General features: G+C 54.2%; 2 protein-coding genes across 4 annotated transcripts; both read right to left on the bottom strand.

The window, feature by feature from the left end:
- Positions 1–26: 26 nt before the first annotated feature.
- LOC112895805 (jacalin-related lectin 19-like) lies at positions 27–1,828 on the bottom strand. Of its 2 annotated transcripts, XM_025963796.1 has the most exons (3): positions 1,643–1,828; positions 1,209–1,442; positions 27–1,115 (listed from the first exon to the last, which is right to left on the bottom strand). In XM_025963796.1, the coding sequence occupies exons 1-3, from the start codon at positions 1,643–1,645 to the stop codon at positions 735–737; spliced, it is 618 nt and encodes a 205-aa protein (XP_025819581.1). In that variant the 5' UTR covers positions 1,646–1,828; the 3' UTR covers positions 27–734. The 2 variants fall into 2 exon arrangements, with proteins under 2 accessions (XP_025819581.1, XP_025819582.1); XM_025963797.1 differs by having other exon boundaries at positions 1,209–1,828.
- Positions 1,829–4,582: 2,754 nt separating this feature from the next.
- On the bottom strand, positions 4,583–8,217 carry LOC112895753 (IAA-amino acid hydrolase ILR1-like 2). Of its 2 annotated transcripts, XM_025963744.1 has the most exons (3): positions 7,834–8,217; positions 7,131–7,256; positions 4,583–5,797 (listed from the first exon to the last, which is right to left on the bottom strand). In XM_025963744.1, the coding sequence occupies exons 1-3, from the start codon at positions 8,200–8,202 to the stop codon at positions 4,946–4,948; spliced, it is 1,347 nt and encodes a 448-aa protein (XP_025819529.1). In that variant the 5' UTR covers positions 8,203–8,217; the 3' UTR covers positions 4,583–4,945. The 2 variants fall into 2 exon arrangements, with proteins under 2 accessions (XP_025819529.1, XP_025819530.1); XM_025963745.1 differs by lacking the exon at positions 7,131–7,256.
- Between the last annotated feature and the right edge of the window lie 2,851 nt (positions 8,218–11,068).

The following is an 11,068-nucleotide window of genomic DNA, read 5'->3' as shown; positions in this document are numbered from 1 at the left end:
CCTGTCTGCGAGCGGGCAGCGCTTACTCGGCGCAATTTGAAACGCCGCGGGGCGTGGAATGGAAGTCGTGCGTGCGACTGCGCGTAGAGACGGACGGCGGCACGACCACGGGAGGGAGGCCGTGATTTGAAAGCCGTGGGGTACGTACGCGTGGGGCGTGCGGGACCCCGCGGATCGCCGAGGTGTCATCATGTGCGGCGGGCTGTGGGCGGAACGGCGGATGATGCCTGGGTGCGTTCTCTCCTTCCCGCGAGCGGGCGCGGACGGGAAGGGGCGCGGCCTGCCGAGCTGCCGTGTCGGTTCGGCCTGTCCGTTTCCTCCCGCGCGGCGTGGCGTCCCGTTGCGTCCGGCGGCAGCGAGGGGCCAGGCCATTCAATCAGGCTGGCTGGGTTCCAGGCAGGTTGCGGCTGCCGTTGTCCGGCTGCTGCTCCCAACGCTTTTGACGTGAGCTGTCTCTGCTTCGCTCTCGCAACTCTCTCATGCGCGCCATTGGCTCCCGGTGCGGCAAACTTTCGCCCTGTTGTTGAGCTATCCTCACCGGATTACAACTCGCACTCACAGCAACGTGACTTGTTCTTATCCTTCCATAACTCTGCACGTGAAGTGTGACAGGGGAGTAGGCCGATCGCCCACTCTGGTTTTCGAGCCCTTTCCGGCCCGCCGGCCCGCTTCTTCAGTGCGGTTCGGCCGAGCCGCACCGGCTCCTTCGTTTCGTAGTACTCGAACAGCAGTTGCTATTTGTAGCACCACTCGAACGGCTTCTTCTTGTCCTGCCGACGCGGCGCCCCGCCGTCGCCGTAGACGAAGGACCGGTACGCCGCGAGGCCGCGCTCCTGGACCACGTCGGAGAGCGTCTCGGCCCGCAGCGCCGCGACGTAGAGGCCCAGCGCGTCGAGGTGCCAGCCGCTCCGCCCCGCGAACCCGACCACCACGCCCCCTTCCATCGGGTACGCGAACGGCACCCCGTCGGCGTCCGCGCCCCCGAACGGGCCGTGCGCCGCCCCCCGGCTCGTCGCGAACGCCAGAGACCGCACCGCCGGCGGCGACCCGCCGTGCGCCGCGCCGTACCACCCGCTCACGCCCGTCACGAACTCGTACGGGAAGTCCAGCTCGATCTGCGCGACAATTCACATGCGGAGCTGGGTAGGTGCAGGACTGGCGAGTGCCTAGTGGCGAGCAGCTAGCACGTGTGGAAGTCGTTCATCGACCTTGGCGGAGAGGCTGCGGCCCGTCCCGCCGCCGTGCTTCTCGCCGAGGACCGGGCGGCCGTTCCTGTCGACGTACTCCACCTGCATCGACTCCAGGACGCGCCCGTACGTGACGGTGATGCTCCGGACGCCGCGGTGCGCGCCGTCGTCCCACGGGCTGCCGCCGCGGCCGCCCCATGGCCCGACCCTGATCACCTTGCTCGACGCGACCATCCTTCTCTGGTGAGCCGGTTGCTGCGAGGAAACGGCAACCACAGCGAACGCACATGGTGTTCAGAGATTTGATTTGAAAATCGCACCCCAGCTTGGGGTACCCCCAAGTGCCAATCCGTATGCACGAGAAAGAAAGAAAGAAAGAAACCACGCTGATTTGCTGAATGAACGACAGAAAGAAATCGTGCTGATTTGCTGAATGAACGGCGGATGCCCATTACCATGATTGGTAGCTTGTCACCTGAAACCGGAGGATGTGAGACTAGGATTCTTCAGAGTTGAGTTGCAGACAGCCAGAGGTACAGGCAAAACGTAGCGCACTTGTGGTAGCACTTATACGCTACAAGTTCAGAACTGAAAATGCAGATTATCGCGTGCTGGTGGCGAGGGAATTGGATGCCCTTAGTATCAGGTCCAGCAGAAAATGCTCATTAGCCGTACTTGTTTCCAACATGAGGCGGCCTGAAAAAAGCTAAAACTTGAGGGTCTCCTGGCAATGCAGATGAAGGTGACATCTGAAGAAGATCGCAACCGTACATGGTACGTGATGAACTGACGAGCTAGTCTTGGACTGGCGAATACGATACCATCGAGTGAGTGGCTGTGGACTCGCGGCGTATTAGGTCGGGGGACATCATATGGTTGGCGTATTTGTTCCTGTACTTTTATCAGTTCCAAACCGTTTCACGTCTGAACGTATGATGGATAGTCCAACGCCAGTGCGTAGTGTGGCGAAATGATGCTTTGATGGGGAATCTTAACTCATCGTTTTGTGCATCCCATATTCCCATACTACTAAACCAACATTTTTGGAGATTCTTTACTCGCTGCTAGTGGTAATATGAAGAATGATAACGACTTTCTGCAGGGAAAGGACTAGAAAATGGTCGTAGTTAAAAGTTAAAACAAGCTGCCCTGATCCGTGGGCGTGCACTCCCAGTCCCAGCGCAGGCCAGCTGTCTTACTAGTTATATATTTACAAAAGTTTTGTATAAAAATTCTTTTGAACAAGTTTTTCGAAATTATTGTAATAGAGTTCTTCAAAAAATTATATGAAGAAATTCTTCTGGAAAAAGTCTTCTCTGGAAAAGTTGCAAAAAGAAAAAGAAAAATGCAATTAAGATTAATTGTCAAGAAAACGGAAGTCAGAACAGGGAACCAACGCGCCGAGAATTCGCATGTGAACAAATGAATAATTCAGAATTGCAAGTAAGTTTGCAGCGACCTAACAGCAGGTCAAGGATGTGTTGCCTTCTTCCTCTGTCCTTACTCAGACATGGATTCGCTCTTCCTCAGTTCCAAACCAGCCATGGCCTATATCATTTTGCTTCGCCACTGGTAGTAATCATGTCAACCGTGGCTTCTAGTAAATCTGTTCCTCAGCGACAGTTACGTGTGAGCTGACATTTCTTGCTCCCTAGTGCACCGGCCTCTTAATGCAGTACCGCTTAACTGACTGACGGTTGAACTGCTCCCACGATTCAGAAACGACCCCAGTGAACAACATCCCATCTGCGCTGTCAAGTGGCCAAATCCTCCACTTTGCCAGGACACTCCACCGCATATCCACTGTTAGTTGGGGGCCTGACCCCTGCGCTGCGCTGTGAGATTCTCGGAGTGGTTCAGGTCACTCATGCGTCCTGCTTGATTAGTGACACACTGACACTACTTGTGGTGCAGATAACTGCTTATCTTTGTTTGCTTGTTCGTCCAAAGTCTAGTCAGTCTCGATCCTGCTCCTCAGCCTTAGCGATGGAACCAAAGCCTATTGAATTTGAAGCGACGAGAAATTCAGAAGCGCAAGCCAGCTGTCCCCATCCAAGATCGCTGGGTGTGTTAAATGTTAATCTGGCGTCCGGCAGCTCAGCTCCGCCCAAGACCATCTCGGTGGCATCGACACGCCGAGCGCTTTCTGAAAGGCAAGTTGGCACTCAGCCAACGGGGAACGAGCACGGCGGCGACAGCAACGATCCGTGAGAACCATGCTGGCGGCTCTCTTAACCTTCGCCGGTTTGTCGTCTTCGCGCGCGGCGCTGGCGATGACGACCGAGAGGAAAACGATGGAATCTAGGCTGATTCCAACATGCGCAGGCCATTTCGGCCAGCCATCCGGGGCTTTGCCTGCCCAGCCATATCACGAGTGAATCCAACAGCAAAACTACTCTCCCTTCTCCTCTTGTAGTAAATGGTGGTGGGTTCGGGTTGGTAGGCCGTGGGGCCATGCTAGCAGAGTGGAGCAGCGTGATGGCTGCCGACCAGAGCACTAGCGATTTTGGCTGATTCTCTCTCCTACCGCGATTTTAGCTGGTCCGTTTAGGTGTCCCGCTGGAAGAAGATTTCTGCTGCTACAGTACCCACGCGGCAGCTATTTTAGCTTTGACAGGCGCTTTGGCTGCTCCGTTGGAGTCAGCCTAACACGCCGTCGCCACCGGGAGATGCGAGGGCGAGGCCCACTCATCATCACTGCAGTTCATCATTCCACGTCATAAATGGAACGTGCAGCCTAGGCCAGCCCCGCAGGGGCCTACCGGCCGTTGGTCGTGAGCTGTCTCGGGGAGGCGGGCATGCGAGGCCAGGCCAGCAAGACTGAACGTGGTGGTTCCGGCCACCAGGCCAGCCTCACGGTTTCTTCAGCTATAAAATAACGGGCGCCGTTCATCTCTCCACCGCCCACCAGTACAGCACCTCCCTCGGCTTCTTGCTTTCTACCGTGCACGGAACGAAGCCTGTAAGGTCCATCGCAGCGAAATGGCGTCCAAGACCTTCCGCCGCGCCGTCGTAGCCGCCGCCGTCGCCGCGTCCTCCCTCGCGGGGGTCGCGATGGCCGCCGACGAGCCCGCGCCGAGCCCCACGTCAGGCGCCGCCGCCGTGTCTTCCTCGCTGGTCGCCGCCCTCCTCTGCCCCGCCGTGGCGCTCCTCTTCGGCAGCCTGCGCCACTGAGTTCGAGGACACGGCGTGGCGTTGCTGTTCTTTGGCTCTTTCCCTTCACATTCCTACTGCATGAATTTAGGAGCTCTGTTCTTGTGCCAGGTTGATGTGTTTTCTACCTTCTTGTGCAGACTATCCGTTTGTAATAACGATTCAGACATTTCATATCAGCATTTGCTGTGTCGATGCCTTGGTCTGTGGCGTTTATGCTCTGAAGTTACTGAAGGTTCTAGTACTTAGGAAACACCCCAAGCAAAACAGTTCACCAGGGAGCCTTTCATTACGAGCTCATTCTTGCTTCAGAATTCAGACGTGAGCGCCTCTATCAGGCACTAATAATCACATCGTGAGATTGACCAGCAGCTTTACACCCCCACGAACCGAGCAGCATGATCAATCAGACTACATCTCTACATCTGAACACCGAGTGGATTCCCAATGCCCCAATGCGTGGCACTGGTTAGTACTCCACGATGGCAGGGCGCCGCCTGCGGCTTGGACCTTGTTGAGCTCACCGAGCTGCCTTGCGTCGGGTGCGCGCGAGCGCGAGGCCGTCGCCGCCGGCGCTGTGTCGCGACAGGCCGCGCAGTAGAGCACTACAGTTCGTCGTGGGAGTCGCCGGGCCCGCTGGACGCCGCGCGGCGCCGCAGGTACCCCGTGGCGAGGTTGGCGTGCATTGCGGCGCCGTAGGGGAGCGCGTCGTCGTCGATAAGGAAGTGCGGCGAGTGCGCGGCGTGCACGGCCCCGATCCCCTCGTTCCCGATCCCGACGAAGTAGAAGTGGGACGAGGGCACGGCCTCGGAGAAGGACGAGAAGTCCTCGCTCCCCATGCACGGCTCCATCGCGCCGCGGACGTTGCCCGCGCCCACCGTGTCCGCGGCGACGGCCTCGAAGTGCGCGTGCAGCGAGGGGGTATTCACGGTCGGGGGGAGCAGCGGGCTGCCCCCCGCGCCGAAGTCCACGGACGCGCCGCACCGGTGCACCGCGGACTGCGCCACGATCACCTCCTCGATCCGCCGCTTCAGCCGCATGAACCCCTCGCTGGAGAAGCACCGGAACGTGCCGCCGATGGTCACGGAGTCCGGGATCACGTTGAACGCGCCGCCGCCTTGGAACCTCGTCACAGTCACCACCTGCGAGTCCAGCGGGTCGGCCTCCCGCGAGACGAGGCTCTGCAGGCTCAGGACGACGCTGGAGGCGGCCACGACGGGGTCGATGGAGCTCTGGGGGATGGCCGCGTGGCCGCCCACCCCGGTGATCACCGCCTCGAAGAACCCGCACCCGGCCAGCAGCGGGCCGGCCCTGGAGCCGACCACGCCGGTGGGGAGCATCACGGTGACGTGGAACCCGAAGATGGCCTCAACGTTGTCCACGGCGCCGGCCTCCACCATCTTCTTGGCGCCAATGCCCACCTCCTCTCCCGGCTGGAAAAGAAGGATCACCGTACCCTGCAAGAAAAAATTAGAGTTTTGGCTGTTATCAATTTCGCTCTTTTTCCTGCTCGCTGAAATTGCAGTGTTGCAGCAACAAAACTTCAGAACTTCAGTCCGAAGAACACAAGCACACTTCATCGTGAGTACCAATTAGCTGATAGATGATCGCATATGTTTACATGTGAATAGCAAATCGACAGATTGAGCTGCACGCAAGAATTAGATTCTAGCAAATGTCGCAAAAGGAAAGCTCTTGACGACAACAAAACTAAATGAAATGAGCTACTCATCTTCTCGTTTTATTACGAAGGCGAAAGGAACTTGAGCTCTGCCTACCCTCAACTATAAAAACCATGTGCTCTATCACTAGCATATTTCTTCTTCGCGTCCATTATTACATGCTGTGACGCCTAGTTTTCAATAGAAAAGGACGACTCTTCAGTCCAATAGCTAGTTGAAAACTGCTCCATCAGAAGAGACAGCTCTATCAAATCGGAGTCAATTAGGCGCGCACCATGTGTTAACGTCTTGTTCATGGAAAAACAATGATAACATCCATTTCCCATCCACGTGCCCGAGACCAGATCGACATCTCCGATAGAGTTCGAAATCCGCAAGAAAACAAAAGCTTCCCTATGGTTTCATCCACGGACTAACAGGCATTGTAGCATCGTAGCAAAAGACGTCTGGGGTGTCCCATGGAAAGTCTTTGATTTCTTGTTGCAAGGAGGAGAAATTCAATCTGATATGCACGTTTTAGAAGATAAATCAGACTATGCAAGATGTGTGTGCTCATTCCAATAGCTACGCATTTTGGCTATTTTTTTGTCCCCTTTACTTTACCATTAAGAAATTTAAAGGTCCAAATTAACAATTACCAACATTTGTCTAAAGTCTAAGCTGTGAGGAGAAAAGGCAAATCCAAGCGCTAAATTACCATAATTTAAAAAATAAAAAGAGGACGCAACATAGAAAGATGTTGTGGAGGAGGGGAATGGGCAGGTTCATCTTGATCGCTTTAAAGGGGGATCAAGAGAGAGATCTCAAGCATCAAGTGGGAAAACGACTTCACAACGAACTAATGCTCGCGCTAACTGTTCTCTGAATGAAACCTGCATAAATAATTGCGCGGAATATGCAGCCGCGCAACGTGACAATTAAAAAGTTCAAATCAGGTGACCTGAAAATCCAGCAAACTGCGACAAGGCCAGTGACACACACACAGGTTACCCGACGGCAACCGGGAGAGAGAGAAACAAATACTATAAGATGACCAGTTGAAGACAGTGTGTGTGTGACAGCGAAGGGCGGAAGGAGAGGCGAGCTAGGCACGAGTTGCGACCCAAACCTGCAGCTCGTGGCGGCGCTCATGGAGGATCCTGGCGGCGCCGAGCAGCATTGCGGTGTGCGCGTCGTGGCCGCAGGCGTGCATCTTCCGCTCCTCCTTGCTCTTGTGCTCCCACTCCACTTCCTCCTGATCCACAGAATTTGAAAAAAAAAAAGGGTTGAAGGCCACGCATGGGAATTAACTTAAAAGTTTGATTAGGGAATGCTTGTGCATAGTATGCAACTTTGGGAGCAAGAGAGTTGAGTCAACTTTCTGTCTTGTTGAGGCTAACACACGTGCCCCGATACGACCTGCTTCCTGTTTGGATAAACCTTACCGGCTGTCCGGTTGTACTTGTCTTCCCCCAAAGTGTATATTCAAAGATTCAAGATGATTAGCTCGCTTGACTTTGCACTTGGCACGACGAATGACACTTCGACTCGTACGACGAATGACAATCCTTCCTTTTCCCTATTTCTCTCTTTTTGAGGTGGAACCTAGTGCCATTTCTAGTATGCTTGCAGCAGCTCAAATGGCACCGCACGTTATGCCCTTCCAAGGAGCCTGAATTTATCGTCCAATTTGCGGCGGAAAGTTAAGCCATCTGATGAAACCTCGGTCGTTCGTCTTCGTTTCACACCGCGACGTTCCTAATCGAACTCCAGAACGAACACACAAGGAAACAGTCTGAAGAACAAATTCCAAGCAATGGGAGCTAGCGTACCTGCAGCGGGAGCGCGTCCATGTCGGCGCGCAGCGCGACGAACGGCGGCCCCCCGGTGCCGACGGACGCGGCAACGCCCGTCCCGGCGACCGGGTACCTGTACGCGACGCCCATGGCGTCGAGCTCCCTCCGGACCAGCGCGCTCGTCTCGTACTCCTGGAACGCCAGCTCGGGGCGCTCGTGGATGGCCCGCCTGACGCCGGCCATCCACGCCGCGAACTCCGGGCGCCGCGCCCGCCGCAGCACGTCGCTGCTGGGGCCGGCGCCGCCCGCCGCGGCCCCCGAGGCGCCGGGCCAAGCGACGACGGCGGCGACGGCGAGAGCGAGAGCGAGCAGGGTGCGGGCCGGCCTCGGCGCGGGCGCGGCCATCGGGGACGGGACGAAAGGCCGCGCTGCACGGCGGGGGTGCTTGTGGCGCAGGCGGCGCCCGCGCGCCGGTGGTGGGTTTTATACACGCGTCCGCGGGGCCGCGCGCGACGTGTGCGCTGTATGGCCCTGTTTGGGCGCTGCCTTCGCTCTATTATCTCCGGAGGCCGGAGCCGTGGGATCGCCGGCGCACGTGGCCAACGTGCGCCTGGGCCTGGCCGAGCGCGGCCGCGCTGGACTCAGAGCACGTGCCGCGTGGAGGAACGGCCGTGGCGTGCGCATTGGCACAAGTCGTTGCGGCCTGACGAGTGAACCTAGTCACGGGTGAACGAGTCGTGTCGTGCACCGGGGTGGCGCGCTTTTCGTGGCTGGAGGGGCTGCGACTTCCGCATCGGGTCAAAGGAAATGCGCTTCTTTCTTGACCTCAGTGTCACCTGGCGGTCGAGCTGAAAAGTTCAGGCTGAACTTGGCTGCAGCTCGCGTGGAATTATTAGCAGCATAGCTTCATTCAATTTTGCATGTGGTTTAATGACAAAGGTAGCGAGATATTATTGACAGTTTCCTATGTTACTAGCACTTTAGCATTCGGACTGGTCCAGGAGTAGGTCGTAGTAAGTTGGTAATCGCTGAATATGTCAAAGCAGTCAAGTTAGAATGCAGGCGTGTTTGGTTCTACGCCACAGCACGCGCACGTCTTGGATGTGGCGCCGCCGAAAATACTAGGCTACTGCTTGGTTCATTAATAGAATGCAGCACGCCATAGCTTTTCAGCTTTCTCTTAGTTCTTTTTTCTGCCGCAAGTGTGGTGTTGGATTTTAGCGCCGCATCTTAGATGCCGCCACATTTGCGGCGTGACGATCCACGGCTAGGAACCAAGCAGGCCCGCATGCATGCCGGAGTTTATGCGTGACGAAGAAGAAAGAAGCTAGAGAAGCAAGCAGGCATTCATTGAGATTTTGTGGACATGTTAAAAAAAAGGAAAATATTGTATGGGTGCTTGCATGCATTTGTTAGGGAAAGGAACCTAACAGTGAAGCGCATGCATGCATGTATAGAGCTACAACTATCTTTGTATGTGAAATTTTGGGGCCACTAAACTGTGCGGTCGCTCCACTTGCACCGCCCATCGTACGGGCCTGCTAGTATTCATGAAATGTGTAACAGTATGCACGATGCTTCACCAGAAAGGCAATCCATATGCAATGCACCTTGTGCTCAGGTAATGAAGGCATGACAGAGCAGGTCACAGAGGTCAAGGCGTCGTTCAAAAGATGAACACAGTGCAAGTCGCGTCGACACGAGGAACACATTGCAAACAGCGTGCAGAAGATAGCTTTGGGTCATATCCACAGTACAAAAGTAGTAAAGACTAGATAGACCAGACCATCATTTCAGCTGCTCCAGCGTCGGTACATCAGGACGAGCCGGGAACAGGAGGGCCACCAGCCACCAAGAGGAACATTTATCTCGCTGTCCATGCCAAAGGCCCAAGGTGCACAGGACGACGGCCCCATTCCTCCTCCGTTTTCCACGTGAGGAGAGCAGAATCGCGTGCAAACAGACAGCGCACCGGGGTTTGTTTAGATGCATTCAAAATGTTATAATTTTTACATTTTTTCTCCATCACATTAATTTTAGGATCCATGCATGGAGCAGTAAATGTATATAAAAAAAACTAATTGCACAGTTTAATTGTACATCACGAGACGAATCTTTTAAGCCTAGTTAGTCCATAATTAGATAAAATTTGTCAAATACAAACGAAAACGCTATATTTCCAAATATTATAAAGTTTTGCAATCTAAACGGGCCGGACCAGAAACGAGAATCTTCCTTACTTGGATTTGCACGCACACTGTAACATCATGTCGGCATCAATGGTTCAGGGCCATTCTTAACAGAGCCAGGGGCCCAGGGCCGGTTCTATCAGAGGACGTGCCCTGGAAGCCTACAGCACCACGGTAGCGCATCAAATTCTCGGCGCCCCGTCCGTCGTGTTGCTGCGCGGCTGCGTGCAACATGAGGAGCGCAGGCATTATTTTGCATCGGGATGTGCGCGCGATCTGAACAAGGTACGTCGGCCTCTATTCCTTGTTGGCGTCTCATCCATCAATTGATGTAATTGAGCGCCAGGAGAAGGACGAGCAGCTTGATCCTTTACCCGTGGGCCGGCCATGAGCACTCGAGTATATCTTATCGGAAAAAAAATCGAGTATCCACTTCAAACAAGCGAGTTTGTTAAGGGAAATAAGCAAGTGATATCGTCATTTGCTGCTGGCTGTTATGGTTTGCTAGTCCACTAAACCACGGAACACATAGTTGTTAGAAATTTATGGCTAAAAAAGTGTAGAGTCTATAAGAGCATCTCCAACCATGAGTTCTATATCTGGGTCCTATAATTTGTATTAGGGACATATTTGATGTGTTTAGGGTAAAAAAACTTATACTCCAACAGCAGGGTCTCAAATCATGTCATTTACAACTAATTGGGGAAAGATTGGAGCGGAGGCATTGGGGAAAAAAATCTCTGTCAGTTAGATTTTGTAGCAAAAGGGAGATAGGACCCAACCAATTGAGTCCTATATCTAGGACCCGGGAGACTGAGTCCTAAATTGATTTGCCAGTTTTTTGTAAAATAGAACTCCTGTTGGAGGCTATTTTTTCTCTTAAACCCTATATTTCAAGATAGGATTCAATCTAGGACTCCTATTGGAGATGCTCTAACTAAGCCAAAATTGCTTTTTATTTTTGTGTGTGCACCTTCCTCTCGTCTTTGTATATTCCAACACAATCCTATGAGTGCTTGATGTCCTTCATAGATAAAAGGTTAAATTAAGTCAATTTAAACCAATTTCAGGACTTCCACTAC

Source organism: Panicum hallii, chromosome 5, assembly GCF_002211085.1.
Source record: "Panicum hallii strain FIL2 chromosome 5, PHallii_v3.1, whole genome shotgun sequence".
Lineage (NCBI taxonomy): Eukaryota > Viridiplantae > Streptophyta > Magnoliopsida > Poales > Poaceae > Panicum > Panicum hallii.
This window is presented reverse-complemented; position numbering and strand designations above follow the sequence as displayed.

Bases quoted from the DNA above. Each gene is read 5' to 3' on its own strand.
- LOC112895753 (XM_025963744.1), bottom strand. From the start codon at position 8,202: ATGGCCGCGCCCGCGCCGAGGCCGGCCCGCACCCTGCTCGCTCTCGCT. The intron at 7,257-7,833 runs GTACGCTAGCTC...TCTGTGGATCAG, and splicing joins TGGACGCGCTCCCGCTGCAG to GAGGAAGTGGAGTGGGAGCA. The intron at 5,798-7,130 runs GTTTGGGTCGCA...TTTTTCTTGCAG, and splicing joins AGCGCCGCCACGAGCTGCAG to GGTACGGTGATCCTTCTTTT.
- LOC112895805 (XM_025963796.1), bottom strand. The intron at 1,116-1,208 runs GTCGATGAACGA...ATTGTCGCGCAG, and splicing joins GCCGCAGCCTCTCCGCCAAG to ATCGAGCTGGACTTCCCGTA.